This window comes from Coffea arabica, chromosome 3e, assembly GCF_036785885.1.
Source record: "Coffea arabica cultivar ET-39 chromosome 3e, Coffea Arabica ET-39 HiFi, whole genome shotgun sequence".
NCBI lineage: Eukaryota > Viridiplantae > Streptophyta > Magnoliopsida > Gentianales > Rubiaceae > Coffea > Coffea arabica.
Window position 1 is genome coordinate 13,570,152 of NC_092315.1, and position 18,559 is coordinate 13,588,710.

At 33.2% G+C, this 18,559-nt stretch overlaps 1 protein-coding gene across 1 annotated transcript; it reads right to left on the reverse strand.

The window, feature by feature from the left end:
• Nucleotides 1-4,797: 4,797 nt before the first annotated feature.
• On the reverse strand, nt 4,798-6,227 carry LOC113734843 (uncharacterized). Its single transcript, XM_027261582.2, has 2 exons — nt 6,097-6,227; nt 4,798-5,584 (listed from the first exon to the last, which is right to left on the reverse strand). The coding sequence occupies exons 1-2, from the start codon at nt 6,179-6,181 to the stop codon at nt 5,067-5,069; spliced, it is 603 nt and encodes a 200-aa protein (XP_027117383.2). The 5' UTR covers nt 6,182-6,227; the 3' UTR covers nt 4,798-5,066.
• Nucleotides 6,228-18,559: the final 12,332 nt, after the last annotated feature.

The following is an 18,559-nucleotide window of genomic DNA, read 5'->3' on the forward strand; positions in this document are numbered from 1 at the left end:
ACAAATCTTATGTCTAGACTCTAGAACTCCTAGCAAACTACCTCAATGTTTAGGCATTGAGGACAGTCCTTCCAATAGTGTTCCATTTGGACATGTTTATCCTTTACCCTCAATTAGGTTTTGTACCCTTGTCATGTAAGAGTGAAACAAGGAAAAAATATATACGCAAGAGTAATGTTTATGCTACTTTTCTTTAATTCTTTAAAGCAACTAATGTGAAAGAGATAAAAACAATACGGGAAGCAGGTGAAGAACTCTGATTTCAAATCTTCATTTCCTTATTTCTACTTGAATAGCAAAAGAACATAGCCACAGACGCCCAGAAATACCTATTTATTTAAGAAACTTCTCTGCTTTTCCTAGTCGGTTTTAGCCCCTATTTCATATGCAATCAGTAAAATTTCTCCATCTAATTTAATCTTCCCTTTTGTGCAGCTTAATCAAGTTACATTTAAAGAGCAGTAGTGCTGATATGGAGCCAAATCAAGGCAGTTCTATTGAATGCTGTCTGATCTGAATTTACCTACAAGTATATAGAACAGGTCAGCGTCTGTGTACATACTTAGTGTTGGAGGCAAGAGGACTTGGGGGAGATTTCAGGATTCATAGAATCATAATACCAGCTTGCAATTTACTGAAGTTGAAGTTGCTATTCCATTGTACTAGGAATTTCTGCAGTTGAACTAAACTTGGTCTATTCCAAAACATGGGCCATTTGGGTTTAGGTGCTTTTTGTGCACTGATTGTAAAACTTGATTTCAGGTATTAATATTTTGTTTTTTTTGGATATATTCTCACTAATTTCAAGTATTATTATGTTTTGCAATTTTTTATCTTCTCAATATGTAAAGTTGTGTAAGGAGGACTTTGCATATACAAGGACTTGGAATCTACTTTTCCAAACAGTTTTCCCAATACACTTTGTTGAACATCTTAGGCAGATTGGAATCAGAAAATTTATAGGGGAGGAAGATGAAATAAAGCTCATAGACATTTTGCAGCATGGGAAATCTTTGAAAAGATGACTCTGTATACAGTTATAGAATGACAGGTGTCGTACCTGTGTAATAATAATTACCTACTCAAAAAAAAATACAAATTTGTACATAGCGGTGAGCAGGGTCGAATCCATAGGGACTGGAGATAATTCATTTCTTCCAGAGTCTGAAGTATGGGGGATTTTTGGAAAATATAAAATAATTAATTAATCAACTAATGAAACAACTAATAGAAATAAACAGGAATTAATCAATAACCAATACAACTCTAGCCAAATGTGCAACTTTTCAGACACGGTCCATTCAACTGATCATCAATGCAAAGATAATTCAATTACTAATTAATAGATTGGTTATAGTTATCATACACGCGATAAACAACCAGTGTTTCCTTACTTTTTTTTTCGATAGTTAAGGTACGACCATTAACTATTTCCCTAATCGAGAAATAATCCTAGGTACGACTATAGGATTTAATTTCTCGATTGCAATAAGAATTAGAAAAACCCAACCCTAACTAACAAACACGCTATGACGGTTCGTTTAAGTTAGATCATACGTTTTCCTAACATGAAACCAATTATGCTAGTTGCCACTGGTATTAATCAATTGAACAATTACGGATTCAATCAATTAATCTGGCAGAAGATTATTAGATTAATTCGAATATCAAGCACTTGACATTCAAATAACATAACAAGCATAAGAAGTTAAATCAGAAAATGCACAAATACCAATGAATAAAAGAAATAAGTAAAATAATTCGATCTCACAGATGTTTGGAACAAAGTCCTCAAATTGACATTCGACTAGAAAACAAAGATTTAGCTACACATTCTCAGGGGATATCCGCATGACTCCATCGATAACCATTGGTTTTTCCCTAAAGACTCACTAAATAAGAGACCAGCGGCCGTCTCCTTTTACTTGTTCCCTCCAAGGTAGTAATCACGAGGGATTCCGGCCTTTTTTTCTCTCTTTGTTTCCTAATTGAAGTCTACTACTTCGGCTGTCCATTGGCCAACTAAAAATAGAATTCTAATTGCAAAAGGAAACTTCTCCAACTAATGCTAATTGTTCCCTAATAAGACATCTAATAAAAAGTGGTAGTTTCCTAATTTTCATCCAATACTCCTCGTAAACTCCATCTTGAATTGAAAAACTCTTGAAAAATCACCTCTTTTATTACTTTTTGCTCCACCTTCCTACAATTGACACAAAATACCAAATATAAGTAGAATCAAGCAATTAATATAATATTTGGTAATATAAACGAGGAAAATAATCATAGAATTAATGACAAAAATACAACCTATCATAGAACCTTTGAAGTTTTCATCAGAAGGTTGCAACAGCATATTGTCATTCAAAAAATGTTCCATGGATTGCCGATAGAGTTCCAAGATAACTAGACTGAATTAAGGAATCGGAAATACTGAGGTGACAAATATGTGTCCATATGACTAGTTTAACTCTCTCTCTCTCTCTTATATTTTTTTTCTGCTTCTCCTTTTTGTGGTGTTCTCTTGATGAAATCTTCTTTTGTAATGACTTATTGAAGTTGCGATTTCTTGGATGGTTAATGAGCTAAAAAAAATTTGAATTGCCAATTGATTTCAAGCACTTCCTATTGTATGGCTCAAGATGTTGAAAGAGCTGGATGTTAATGTATTACTTTGCTAGCAATTATTTTTAGCTAACCAAAGCTTTTGTATGTTTTCTATTGAATGTTTATCAAAGTAGCAAAATGGGGTTTGTTGGCACCAAGTGATATTCCAAAAAGCTATCAAATAGCAGGGCTTATGAGTTTAAATTTAATGAGTAGCTACGTTGGTCATGATTCATTAAAAAAAAAAATTTTGCCAAACAATTTGATACCTATAAGAACCTGAAAAATGTACAACAGACACATGAGAAGCCAAATTGAAGCTATTTACAGCTAAATTTTCTAATAAAACCACCCAGTAATTTGCTCAGAGAATTAAGATTAGCATGCTAAAATGGGATTAAGAAATGTTCATAACAGCATTGGAGAGGAACATTTTCCCACCAAACAGTTAGGCAATAATCAATTATCACTTATTAGAGAGAAAACTTTCCTGGCCTAAAATGTTTTCCTGGTACGCGGGGCATTGCAGATTTGTCAAAAGACTCCTTGCTAATTCTATACTATTGGCGAGGAAGCGCCATTTTTCCTAGCAAAACACCTTGACTATTTGCAAGGAACTACTGGTTTTTGTGGGGAGTTTTTAACTTTAGTGGTGAGAAAAGTTTTCTCGCCATAGTATTTGAGCTATTAGTGAGGAGGTCAACCCTTGCTATTGATCTGTTTCATTAGCGAGAAAAGCAGCAGCATCCTCACTAATAACTTTTAGCGACGAGCATCTAGCAAGAAACTTGGCGAGGAAGCATTTTTCTCGCTGAAATTAATTGGCAAGGAAGTCAAAACTTTTGGCGTGGACTTTTGCTCCTCGCCAAATCCCTTTTCTGTTGCAGTGATATAGTATCCCTCTTTATATCTATCTTTACTAGATATAGACTTGTTCAATGTTGTTGGTTCTTTTAATTTACATTTGGACACGCAAAAAAACTAATAATAATAAAGAACTTCAAAGGAAGCTTGGTACTAGAAGAAACTATCCGTTGCTGGTCCACAAGAATTAAAAAAAAAAAACATGAAAGCTTACAAAACACGCATACGTTATAGTTCTTATAACAAATCAATTAATTAAGAAGTCTTAGATATGAAATGTCAACAATACTAATTAAGTCAGATGAAATGTCAACAATACTAACTTGGTCTTAGATATGAAATGTCAACAATACTAACTTGGTCCCCATATTAAAGTCAGATGAAATGTCAAATATGGAAAAAAAAAAAAAGCAACTCATAAAGCTGGACGAAGCAAGTTAAACTATCAGACTGATTTCTAAGCAAAACCCGAAATGCTAGAAGTCTTGTTAGCTAATGTTAGGGCTGGTTTTAACGATTCATAAGGTTTATGAACTAAGTGATAAGAAGGAATAAATTGTACTAGACCTAATAAATGTCTAGTTCAAATTAATAGCAAACCAATTACTAGACGCCTTGGTAACCGTTAAAATCAATCATTGAGATTTAATATGAGGGGTTACAAAACTCTTGCTTAGGAAATAAATGCAATGTAATTAATAATAATCCACTAGGAGGTGAACAAGTAAGGGAATTTTGGTGTCGAATAGCTTTGAGAATTAGCTACTATAATTTATTGAATTGGGAGACAAATTAACATGTGGAGTTATTAATAAGTGATAGTATTAAATATTTTTAAAATTTAAAGTATAGTTCGTAAAGTATAATGTATCAAGAATTTATTACGTATTTTTATAGTTTAGTTGAAAAGTATGAATATTTTTGAAATATATGAACTACACAAGCTTTTATTGTGGTATACTTTTAAATGTGTATTGTACAAGTGTAATAGAAGCCTTTACTAACTAGGAAAATTCGTATAAATGAAGCATTTCCACCAAAAAAATCTTGAACGAAGATAAAATTCGTATAAAAAAAAAAAAAAACAACATTCAGATCTCCAAATGGCATTCAATTCAAAATCTTGATGGCATCCAAAATATCCATTTTTGAGGGACTTTGTTTCCTTTCTCAGGAGCAGGATTGGGTACGTTTCACTCCGTCGATGCTGAATTCTTTCACATTGTAATGGCATGGCACGATGAAGAAGCACATATATACATATATTGAACATTCTGCACGTCTTGTATCAATCACACTAATTCTAGCAGGTCCAAGGTACAGAAGTTTATGATGTAACTGAGATAGAGATCATCAATTGTAGTAGATGATCAAATAGATTTATTTATTCAACACGACAACAACATAAGAAGAGAGCACTCGAACTGAGTACTCATTACATGCTTCCCCTGTTGATTCTACACCAATTCAAAGAGAAGCCGCATAAGTCTTTTACACACATAGGAAATCAACCATTAAAAGCAAACACAACATAACATATTAAGGTAATAATATAGGTGTCATGGATCCTGTGTCACGCCCTTATTTATTTAGCATTAATTTTTGACCTCATCTCCGGATGTAGCTTCAGTAGGTTGACAGCATCTTTGGCAATGTCCATGGTACCAGTGGCAGCAACCATGTCTGCAAGTCTCCTCAGCAGGTGGACAGCATCTTTGGCAATGTCCATGGTACCAGTGGCAGCAACCATGTCTGCACCGATGTTCAGGGGTCTCCTCAGCAGGTGGACAGCATCTTTGGCAATGTCCATGGTACCAGCGGCAGCAACCATGTCTGCAACGATGTTCAGGGGTCTCCTCAGCAGGTGGACAGCATCTTTGGCAATGTCCATGGTACCAGCGGCAGCAACCATGTCTGCAACGATCTGCGGTTACGGTATCCTCATCTCCAGATGTGGCTTCAGGGGTCTCCTCGGCAGTTTGACAGCATCTTTGGCAGCGTCCATGGTACCAGTGGCAGCAACCATGTCTGCAACGATCTTCGCTTATGCTATCCTGATGAACCTCGCCTGAACTGGCATCGTGGACACCAGTGGTATTCACGCTCTTCTGATCTGTTTCAAGACACAAGGAGACATAAATATTTGGAGCTTTATCTTAAGCTGCGAACGTTAGGTGACTGGCTAGGCTGAAAATTTGCAAGATATATGCAAAGAAAAGAATACTATGGATTAAACAAAACAGTCTAGGCATATAAGATGGTGCGACTTGGATATGAATTATTTTGCTTTAAATTATAATTAGAAGCATTTAGTTTGGTTTTCGACGTTAGTTTAACCTTTGGTGCGACACTATGGAACGTGTATCCTTACAGCAATACTATAAGGATGCATGAAAAATTAGATGTGCCACTAACCATTGATAGAAGCAACCCAATTTACTTTTGCTAAACACTGAAAAAGATATTAGCACATTAATATGACTTGCTTGATAATATACAAATAGCCTTCCATAAAAATTCACATCCCAATAATGAGTCTCCAAATCTCCATTCATTTAAGTATTTAGGTGCAGCCAAAAAAAAAAAGGAAGAAAGGAAAAAAAAAAAAAAAAAAGGACTAGGCACCTGCAGCTGTTGCATCAGAGGAAATATGGAGCACAAGTGCAAAGAGAACACCAATAAGAAAGAGCAAATTTTTTGAAGATGCCATTTGATCACAACCTCACTCAAAATGTAAATAATGTGCTAAATTATTGATATCGAGTGATAAGTGCATTGAGTTGCAGCCCTATTTATAGGAACTAGGAGGGGAACACCATGCCTTGCGTGGAATGAATATTTTAGGGTTAATTTCAAAAACCTCCCTTGAGGGTTTTCATAATTTCACTAGCACCCTTGTTATATCCAATAATACATTGAGCTCCCTTCTGATGTTGATCGGACCTAATGTTAATCTCATCAGGGGCAAATTGACCATAATGCCCTCACTAAAATAGCTTTTTTCAAGATTTTTAGAAGCACAATATAATCTTCCAATCTTACCAAGATACCATCAAAACCTGGTGCCAAAATTTAACAACTTTACTAAAAGTAATTTCTCTGTTGGTTGGTAAGCCTTGGAGACGAGCTTTCGGAGCTGCACGACCAAAAATGGTGGATTATTCGTTAACTAAGCCTCCTTGAAAAATGAGGTGAAATAGTCAAGCTATTGACTATAAAGAAGCGCTTATTGGGAGGCAACCCAATGTTTTGGCTATTTATGTTATTTTGGGGTGATTTTATGTTTAAAGTATGTGTTTGAGTTATTTTGTTATTTTTCATTTGTAGGTATTGGAAATGGAAGCAAAAGTGACCAAATGAGGTGAAAAAGGCGAAATTTGATCAAGGAACTCAACCCCTCAATTTGAGTAATTGTTGTTTTTGATTTGTTAGAAGGGGTTAAAATGCATATTTTGATCATTTTACATGTGCATGCATTGAGAATTTTAGCAAACAAATGATCTATGATGCATTTTGAGTGATTGGGGTACAAATGGTAATTTTTCAAAATTGGCTTTCTGCAAAAATTTCGCAGAAGAAAACGCACTTGGGCTGAAAACGCGCCTTAGAATCGCGTTTTTCATAATCGCGTTTTCAATTCTGCGCCTATACTGAATAAAACGCGCCTTCAAAACGCGACAGAAAGTCGCGTTTTTTACCAAGTCGCGTTTTCCAGCCTGTTCAGAAACCAAAAACGCGCCTTCAAATACGCGACTCCAAGTCGCGTTTTATAACACAGTCGCGTTTTCTATCCTGCAAGATATGTGAAGAAACGCGACGTCACAAAACGCGGCTTGGTGGCGCGTTTTGATGAGTCGCGTTTTCGGAGAAAAAAAAAATTGCGGATTCCTTGAATCTCTTTTTTCTTCTTTTCCTCATATATATTTTCTTGTACCTTGAGTTGCTTATTGTGTATTTTTTTTTAGGTACATCACAAAAACAAAGGATTGAAGTTACGGATCATCATTTTGTTTATTAAACCTTTGTTATCACTTTTGTTTCTCATTTTTTATTTTTAGGATTACATCACTAATGGTTATCCAATGAAACTCATGAAGCGTTGGAGATACACGGACAATGGATTTTGAAGCTTCATATTCAATCGCAACAATAGGGGAGTATTACTTTTCTTTATCTTGATTTTCCTTTTTACACATTGAGGACAATGTGTATGTTAAGTGTGGGGGGAGAATTGAGATTATATACATTGTATGTGATTGAATTATTAGTTGCAAATATTGGACTTGTGTTAAAATTCAAAATTTTTCTAAAATCTTGTCCAAAATTGCAAACTTGCCCCAAAAAGTTTCATATTTTTTCGATTTTATCCAAGGGGTAACAAGTTCCATACCATTAGTAGTTCAAATTCCTCCTACATTTGAGATAAATATATGTGATTTGGAAACTTCTTTTCTCATTTAACTTGGAAATGACTATTATGTGATTATAATTTTTGCATTTGTAGGAAAGTATATCGTGTAAAGTGGAGAAAATTATACCTATATTTTTTTGCATATTTGATGAAATTTCTTTTCTTTATTGGATTTTATAAGTTAAGTGATAAATATGGTCAATAAGTGCAATACTCTTCTCATGATTATTCTTTTGAGGAATTTATTATTATCTATGCTGTAAAAAGAAAAAAAAAGTGGAAAGAAAAAAAAAAAAGAAAAAAAAAAGAAAAAAAGATTTATTCTACTCCAATGATTCTTGTACTTAGTAACCGGGAGTCTTCATCTACAAATGTCGACTTTTGCGTAAAACGATACTTGAATTAAGAGTATGCAAAGCAACTTGAGTATGTGAAGTGTTGAGTAACCGGTGATCTTCATCTAAAAATGTCGATTCTCGCGTCAAAAGGCATTCTCACAACTTAAGTAAAATTTAGCTATGTTATACGAATAAATATCCTTTTAAGTAGAATAAAGAGATGATCATGAGTTTAGGAAACATTATTATTGACCATATGAATTACTTGCTTGTGAAATTGGGAAAGAATGAGAAATTGAATTAAACTTGTTATAATTACGGTATAATTGGCTCTCCTTTACTTGATATTATGAGTACTTGAACTTAATTGAATAATTGCATAATGGTTATTTACTTTGTTTTGAGGAAATGAAGTTGAAATGCTACATATGTTTATTTTCAAATTTTGGATCATTGTTGGTTTGTATTTTTATTGCTTGAGGACAAGCAATGGTTCAAGTGTGGGGGTATTTGATAAGAATATATTTTACGTATTTTTTAGTGTGTTTTATTAGTTAATTTTGGTTTGATTATTTAGTTTTATAACTAAAATAACTAAGGTTTTGGTAAAAAACTACATTTTATGTTAAAATGGCTAAACATTGCATTTTATGGATTTTTATGGTAAAAACTTCATATTTTGTAGGTTTAATGATTCAATCATCAATGAAGTATATTGAGAAGATATTTGGAGGATTGAAGATGGATTAAAGTGGTGAAAATAAAATATGAAGTGTAAAAGAAGAAATGCAATTTGAGGACAAAAATCAAGAAAAGTCAGCTTTGACAACTCAGATACATTTTCGTATTTTGACTATATCAGGAGCTACAATGATCGGATCAAGGTGATCTTGGTACCATTTTGAAGCTAAGAGATATATCTACATTTGGTATGAAGACATCAAAGTCCAATTCAGCCGTTTTCTTGGTCAAAAGGTCGAAACACAGAAACTTATCTGGATGGTCGAAAGCTGAAGCCCAGAATTGACCAGTCTATGGTATTTTGACCATATCTCCGTCCACCGATCTCCAAATTAGATGATTCTTGAAGCATTGGAACTCTAATTCAAAGGGTTACAACTTTTGTGTTTTGCACAAAAGTCAGTTCGGCCTTCATCATGGAGAACAATGTAGTTGAAGTGAGGTCAAAAGTAAAAACGTGTCTGGCAGTCGAATTTCTGTAATTTGCTCAGCCATTTTTCTCATCTTCACACTACTTTCCAGCTAGAGTTGGAGAGAAAACGTAGGCTGCACATGCTTCAGAAGACATAAGGAAGAGATATAGCCAAGGTTCCAAGTCAAAAGCCATTATTTTTGACTCCCTTAACAAATTCAGATTTGGAGAATCATAGCAGAAATTTTTGACTGGTAAGGGAAGGACTTTTCATCAGCTTATATGCAGAGACATTTGAGGTCTAAAAAATGATACGGGAGAAGCTTGAAGAGTGCAAAAATGTAGCTTTTCCATTCTCTTATTGTTAGATTAGTTTAGTATAGAGTAGTAGTTCATCCTTCTTGTTTTATTAGCTAGGCAAAGATGAAGAAGGAGATGAAGAAGGCAAGGAAAGAGCTTATGTGACAAGGGTTATTTTTCCTTTCCAACTCTTTATCTTTTGTACTTGATTCTAAGTTTAGTTAATATACAAGTTCTGGATTTTATATTTAATATGTGTCTTTAAAGTTTATACCTTGGGTTTGGTTGAACTTTCTATGATTGTTAGTATTTATTATTTGGTTATTTGATTGCTATGATTTGAGCAAGTTATTTAGCACTTTGACTCTTTAAATCATGATTAATCTGGTACCATTAATTGTGATTATCTAAGGTGTTATTTCTACAATGAAAATTGAGATTTAACATTAGTTCAAGAAGTGCTAAACATAGGGAGTACACTCACGAAAGTAGAGGTGCACCTATGTGGTTTTTAGTGATTCATTTCATGTAATTTCACTGAAGAAATGAACTTGTAGCTAATTTCATAACCATGAGAATTGGTATGGATTAGTTATAAGGATAATTGATTCACTACGAAAGTAGGATTCAAATGCATAAGGAAATTACACCATAACTAGCCTAGATGTAGTAATGAATGATCCAAATATAGCACTTGCATGAGTAGTTAGGGATACCACAACCTAAGGAGCTTTTATTTGTTATTTTGTATAATTTCAGTAGGATAAATTTGTTATAATTCATTGATAGTCTAAATAATAGAGAAGCTTTAGTAATACCGGTAATTGTTCACTCTTCCCTGTGGGATCGACCCGATATATACCCTAAACTACTAGTTGATCTGTATACTTGCAGTGAACGGGTGTAATTCGGTATTTTTTAGCTTGCACGTATGTAAAATACCCGTCATTATGGTCCCCAGGTCACACGGATCATTCTATTTGTCATATTTACTAGTACCACAAAATATAGCTCTTTCCTGATATTCCATCGTCATAAAAGATACCAGAGAGATACTAAAGGGCTCTCTCAAGAATCGGTGAATACGTGTTGACCTGGAAGACCACCCAAATACCCTTGGAGATTCATATATCAGTTTGTCGATATGAATCCAGGTACGCTTCCGTAATTTTATCAGTAATTTATTTCTTAATAATCGCCATATAGATTTTGGGTTTAATAGGTGATGGTTTTCGTCAAAAGTTAAATTTAGATAACCACCATAACACCAGATTGTGAAGACCTCTTCAAGCATCGAGCGGATGAGTACTCTTTCATAATTAAATTGCTTGCATACTCTTTTTTGACAACAATTTATTTCATCTCTGCACAGAAATTAACAATGGCATTCGTAACACATCTACGAAAAAAAAGGGGAAGAGATTGACAACTATGATTTGGAACCATGTAAGCAGAAAAAAATGTTGTTGGCAATATGGATACAATTATGTAGAAATGCCTGTTTATCAATACCAAGAAGTCTCTCCAGTTAATAGCTACACTAGCCAAAATTTCTTCCCATGATACAGAACCAAGGATGAAGAAATAATGGCTTTTGTTCACAAAGCCTTGCAAAATAAATCTATAACATATGCACTTCATAGCATTTTATATGGAAACAATAATTTTCCATCATTTCAAGTTGTCTATGAAGAACGGTCAAACAACAGACTCAAATAAGAAAAAGAAAACATTACTAGCAACATAGTTGTCTCAGATGAAGGATCAACTACAAATGCAGACCTGTAAGTTTTCATTTAATTCTTTTAATAATTTATCTACTTATCAATACATCTAAAAGCTAATTGCTGAATCCAAACAAGTAACTCTATTTTCCAGGTAAATAGCATGATAGCTAAATCAGAATTCACCTTGATTAGGACTCAAAAAGTTTATTACATTACCACAGAATTTCTGTTTGTACTTCACCTATTCCTGTTTCTTTCCTATGGGCCAATTTTGCATCATATAGATGTATTCTATATTACAACTTCTCAAGCTCAAACAAATTTCCCTTGCATCCTGAGTATTTTAAATTGTGCTACCTAATGTTTAACTATTACAAAGATTAGATGCCTTGATACGATTCTCGAATATAATGCTTCAAGTTATTTTTCGTTTTGAATGATTTCGAATGAACCACTTCGTTAGTGATACTCTACAGCAAATTACTGTTCCAAACATGTTATTTACAAAAAAGGATATCCATAATTCAATACGAATTGTGTGAATACTTAAGTCTTTAGACCAAAAAAAGTAATATTAGAACATATTTTATAAAAGCACCACTTATTAAAATTAATACAATATCATGTATATTTATAAACAATGCTAACAAATGCTGAATTTAAATCACCAATATTTGTATTAAATTTACCTACTATTATTCTGATCGTCCATGATACAACATATCCCAAAAATGGATCATATTAGTATCCCATTGTCTTCTATTCACCCATCTTTGAGAAACTGGGGTATTACTCTTCAAGCTATTGAAGCAACTCATGTCATACATGACTCAAGTTTTCAACAGCATTAGTGAACTTTTTTGCTAGCCGATGCATAGGTAATATATATCTTGTTCTTCGCTTTTCTTTCTTATCATCAAATTAAAATCTGATCCAATCTAATAGTCATTAATGATCGGATACTAGAGTTAAAATGCACGTTATAGAAGAGATGTTTGATCCAACAGCTGGATTGCTTGTACTGTTTAAAAATATACTATAATTCAAGAGCATCTATTGATCAGCAAGATACTCATACTCCCACCACCGAATATCCATTTTATTGGGTTGCCACTCAAGATACCTTAATCCAAGAAGTTTAAGAACACAATCAACCATCTCTTCTTTTTCATTTTCAGCTGCATCTGTTCACTATGTTAGATGTAATTGCTGACACTGATCAGCTTATAAATAAGTTAATACTTATCCTATACAATATTTTTCTGCCCCCCAACAAATTGCTTGAATGCTGTTATATTTTTTTATTTTGGATTGCCTCAGATGTCATGGGAGTTATATTACATGCTTTACTTGTCAAAACTATCACTTTTCAGGGGAAAACATCCATTGCTCATGACTATGTGATTGTCAATCAAAAGTAAGCATCCTAGCTCCTAAACTAGTTCACTTTTCCATGTTTTATATGCACAACTAAACTTATAACAGAAGCATTTATTCTTCTTTTGTTCTTAGAATGAAACCATTGATCTTAACTTTATGGAATGAGTTTGAAGAGGATCATGATCCTACCATTGCAACTGCTCAAGAATATTTTCCAATCATCATTGCCATAAGAGTGAAAGTCACCACACAAAACTGTAACCAAATACTATTATTTATTATCTAAAAGACACGGACCTATTTCTGAGCATACAAACTTTTCCATACTTTTTATACGTGATATTTTTTTTCCTTTGATACTAGATCTTACACTTTCAACTAAAGATTTATTAGTTATTTTGATGGCTCCAATTGTGCAGTAGGCATTAAAGCTAGATCATTGGTAAGAATTTTTTAATCACTCCATCTAACATCATCACCGTTATTTTGCACCAAATCAACTTTTCTCTTTTTCTTTTCAATATTGTAACAATGCAATTCGACTAGCACAAATGGTCCATTAGCATATTTGACGAGCTCGGGGTATATATATATAATAATTAGCTCATTCCATAGTTAAGTTTTACATTTATAACATTCTAAATATCCCATACGCGATTTTTCACAAGTATACGAGTCGTGATTGAGTATAGGGTATTAAAGATTAAATCCATAGACAAGATTTTCAATTACCGATGATTTTTGAACTCCTTTATTATTTAAAAATTGAATCTATACTATAAACACGAAGTAAAAGTAACAAAAATAACACTAGAAAGCTCATAGAGGTATGGAATTGCTTACTGAAGTTACCAATTAAGTGAATGCTATTATCTTAGCTAGTTATGGCATAATTTTCTTATGCATATGAAACCTGCTCTCGTAGTGAATCAATTATACTTGTAATTAAACCATACCTACTCTCGTGGTTATGAATTAACTGCAAGTTCATTTCTTCTATGAAATTACATGAAAAAAGTCACTAAAGCCACATAGGTGCATTTCTACTCTTGTGAGGGTACTCTCTAGATTTTTTATTTTCTTGAACTAGTGTTAAATTCTAATTCTCGTTGCAAACTTAACACCTTAAGATTATCATAATTAATTGCCAGTTAATCGTGATTAGATAAGCAAAAGTGATAAATAATTGCTCAAATTAATATAATCAAATAACCAAGAAAACATTACTAACAAGATATAGAAAGTTCATTCATAACTCTAGGCACAAACTTTAACTAAACATGATAAAAACACAAATCCAAACTTGTATTATAGTTAAATATGAAATCAAATGCAAGAGAGAAAGTAGTAGAAGAGATATCACCCTTGTCATATGAGACAAACCTCTTCATCTTGCTCCTTAATCTTCATCCAAATATAACTATAAATACAAGAAGGATAAACTACTCTAACTATACTAATCTACTCTAACTAATGAACTAAGAAAATTCTAGTAAAAACTATATTTTTGTGCAGTTTTTCTAGCCTTCCAAAGTTGTGAAAATGGCCTCCAAAGGCTGCTATTTATAGAGAATACAATAGCCAAATAAGTTGTTTTTAGCTATTATTTTTGCCTCTTGAAACTCCCAAGAGTTGGTTCTCCAACTTTTCATACTCTTTTTGGTCAGATACAGCCAAAATTGCTTGCAGGAATTGAGTTGGAAAGTTGTGTGAACAAAGAACAAGTTGCAGCAAGTTGCAGCTGAAAATGATGAATGCACAACCTTGAAAATGCGACCTTGAATCACATATTGCACCCTACGTATTGCTTCTACAGGTTTTCACTTTCTGGGTAGAATTCATCCTTGCTCTATTTTTGGTCCAAATTCAACTGATATTTTTTTGATGATGGAGGCCAAACTAGCTCTTGTGTAAACATAAAATTGTATATATTTGAGTTAGCTTTCCAATACATCAAGAATCATCTAATTTGGAGCTCTATGGACCGATAAATGATCAGAATAATTTGATTGGTCAGAACTCTGTTTCAACTTTCGATAATGAAATTAAACTTCTGTATTTCGATTTTTTGACAATGAAAATAACCAAACTGGACTTTGATATCTCATACCAAATGTAGATCTATATTTTAGTTTCAAAATGGTTTAAGAAATACCTTAATCTGATACTTGTAACTCAAGATATTGCCAAATTACCACAAGATATCAAAACTATGAAACTTCCTTTCTTTTGTTCTTGCTTGCATATCCTCTTTGCACTTCATGTCTTCTTTAAACTATTTCAAATCATCAATAATAATCTAATTATCTTCTCAATTTATGCTATTTGATGATTGAATCATTAAACCTACAAAATATTAAGTTTTTGCCATTAAAATCCATAAAAATGCAATTTTTACACTTCAAACCACAAAATGCATATTTTCACTAGAAACTTAGATAATAGCTATAAAAGTAGTTAAAACACACCAAAACTAACTAATAAAAGACACTAAAAACACACAAATTATGCACTTATCAACAGTTATACTAATCCATGCATCTTTCTTCCCCGTATTGATCACAATCGAATCCTTGACATAGCTACTTTGCTTCGTTCAGTAAAACTCTAATTCTGCAATTTAACTAGACAACTAAAGGTCTTTATATTTACTAAATAGTCTTTTCCAACTTCTTCTTTTGTTCTTTTATTTTATAGAAACCAAAAACTGCATGGATTAGAGGTGTTATCGAATTCCACTGTAAACCTCAGAAACTAACCGATATAGCTTGTCCAAATTGTAATCATCTAAACAATTATATACGTAAGCAGAAAATTATATGCATCTACTGTCAAGCAAGCATTGATCTCCAACCTAGGTACTTATAAATAGTATATTGTATTTAAATTAACCAGTCTATGACTGGTATCATATTTATATTTGTTTACTAATTCCAGGGCTTGCATTTTAATTGCGGTCACGGATTCAACTGGAACCTTATATGCTAATGCCATGTCATTTGAAGCTGAAAGACTAACTAATTTTTCAACTATTGAACTCTATTATTTATGGATGGAGGTAATTATCATTTCTTCTTGTGTAACAACTGTTTCCTTCTATTTTTTCAGTAGCTTATATTACTTTCTTTTTCTATCTCCACCAGAACATATATTTAACTCATCATCTGATGACTCTGCTGCATGGCAAGATGCTTGTATGCTACATCAAGCCTTCTCCTTCCACATTTAGGCTCATTAGATATGCAACTCATGAAATAATCACTTCCTACATTATGGATGAAGGTCTAATTGACAACCTCAACATAAACAATCTCAACATTAACGATTGATAATCTACATAGTGTATTTTCTTACTTGTATGTTTGCTACAATATTTTTTTACTCATAACTTTGCTACATCAATGGCCTGTTATGTCCTTTATTATACTTTTCAATTCCAATTTAGCTTATTGACCAAAACTGGGCATGGCACTCTTTGAATTATATGCGCGGTGAATGCCTCCTAGTAATGTATAAGGATATATTGCCTCATCTCTTTCTTAACACGATGTACCAACATGGAGAAGGGGGCAGCGGGTAGGATGACTTACCCTAAGATTTTTAAATTCCAGATTTTTAAATTCCTATTTCCCGGCATTGTAATTAGGAGAAAATAATGAATTAATCAAGACAAATACCATAATGTTCAAATTTATTTTATTATTTTTAATGAACTTGGAATTATGCTTAACATTGGATTGTTGATTTATAGAGCCAAACTTAAATGAGTTTTAATCTAATCAAACTAAATTTCAAGTCGAGTAGGTTAAACTTTTTTACTTGTAAATTTCACTTTTCTGCTAATAGAATCATGTTCAACTTGGGTTTGACAATTTATCAAATACAAAATGCTGTTTAAGTTTGTTTTGAGTGGTTGGTGAAGCTAAGCTCGAATAAGTTCTTACTGAGTCAAAATCAATTCGAATATCAAGTAATTTAGTTTTTTTTTAAATCTTTTATTGGGGTACTAAGTGAATCCTTAGCAAAATTGGTAAGCGAATCCTTTTCAATCTTAGTTTTCGCCATCTAACAATATGTTTTAAGGTCAAACTTGGCACTCCCTACTCTTATACGTGTCCAAGTTTTGCCTCACCACCCGCTGATGGGGTTCCAAATGTTCAATTTCGTGTAATTTTGCCCTTTGGTTTAACTGATTTGAAAAAATGGTGTAGTAAAAAGAAAATTATATTCATATACCTAAATCAGAATATGGTGTAATACAAAATAAAAGGATCATTTTATCTCAAAAATAGAGTAAAATACTACTTGTAATGTGACGGATCCATCCAAATTCTCATTCACATTGTCAACACTTCCCCTTCTTCAATTCTCGCTTTTTTCCTTCTTGTCCTCCATCAATATCTTTCAAACATTTTGTGATTGACTCGGTCAGCATGACTTTAGTCAATGGTAACTTCTTTTATAAGTCTTCGAAAATAATTGGAAAAGTAAGACAAAATGGAATATGGAAATTATTTGGAGAGTACCCATGGTTGTCCCCACCCTCAAGGAAGACAAAAGGTCTTACTTTTTTGGTGGATTTGGCACAAAGGTCTTCCCGTCCTATCTCTTCATTCTTCGATTTTTCTTTGTCTTCTCTATTTTAGATTGGAACGCTTGAGATCCAATGGTCCAAAGACTTGCAGTCAAGATGAGGACCAATCCTAGTCCTTAACGTATAAGGATGTCTTGTCTCGTATCTTTCTTATCACGATGCACTAACGCGGGGAAATTGGTGGCGGGAATTAGGGGATTAAACGAATTTAATTTAATGGAACACTTTAATATTTAAACTTATTTTATTAATTTTAATGAATTTGAAACTCTGTGCTCAACATTGGCTTATTTATTTACAAGTACATTATAGATGGATTTTTATCTAATCAAAGCTCAAATCGAGTTCGAGTAGATCAAACTTTTTTACACACAAATTTCATTTGTATGCTAATAGAGCTAAATTTGAGTCGTATTTGACAATTTACCAAACACAAAATGTTATTTAGGTTTGGTTTTAATAGTTTGCCAAACCAAATTCAAATAATTCTTATCGATCCAAAGTTAATTCGAATATCAAGTAATCTAGTTCATTTTTTAGTCTTTATTAGTGTATTATTGCTTTTCAAGTGAATACTTACTAAGCTAAACTCAATTCAAATATGAAGTGATTTAGGTTTTATCAACTGGCAATATATTTAAAATCAAACTTGGCCCTCACTAGTATTGTGAGGGTCCAATATCCCCCCCCCACAAACAAATGCCCCCAGTTCACCCCATCATACTCATTGCCAACACTTCCCCTTCTTCAATTCTCCCCTTTTTCCTTCTTGCCCTCCATCAAAGTCTTTCAAACATTTCATGATTGACGACACAGTCATGACGACTGTAATCAATGGTAATTACTTTTATAAGTCTTGAAAATGATGGGAAAAGTGGGACCAAAAGGAATATGGAGATTATTTAGAGAGAATCCATGATTATCCCTACTATACAAGGAAGACTCAAAGGTCTTCTTGTTCTGTCCGTTTATCCTTCCCTTTATTGACCATTTTTATCTTCTATGACTAATTTTTCTTAATGAATCTATAGAAAAGGGTAACTTGAGTATCTCTAGGAGATGAGCAGTAATTACCTGATATCTAAACCACAATCAATCTTTATAGATTGGGCTATGTATGTTGTAGTTCAATATTAGATGAGAAGTGAGATTAGCCCAAAAAGTTCAAGAATGTCCAAGATAAAT

Excerpts from the sequence above, each read along its gene's own strand:
- LOC113734843 (XM_027261582.2), bottom strand. The coding sequence starts at position 6,181 with ATGGCATCTTCAAAAAATTTGCTCTTTCTTATTGGTGTTCTCTTTGCA. Across the intron at positions 5,585-6,096 it reads CTCTGATGCAACAGCTGCAG|ATCAGAAGAGCGTGAATACC; the intron begins GTGCCTAGTCCT and ends GTCTTGAAACAG.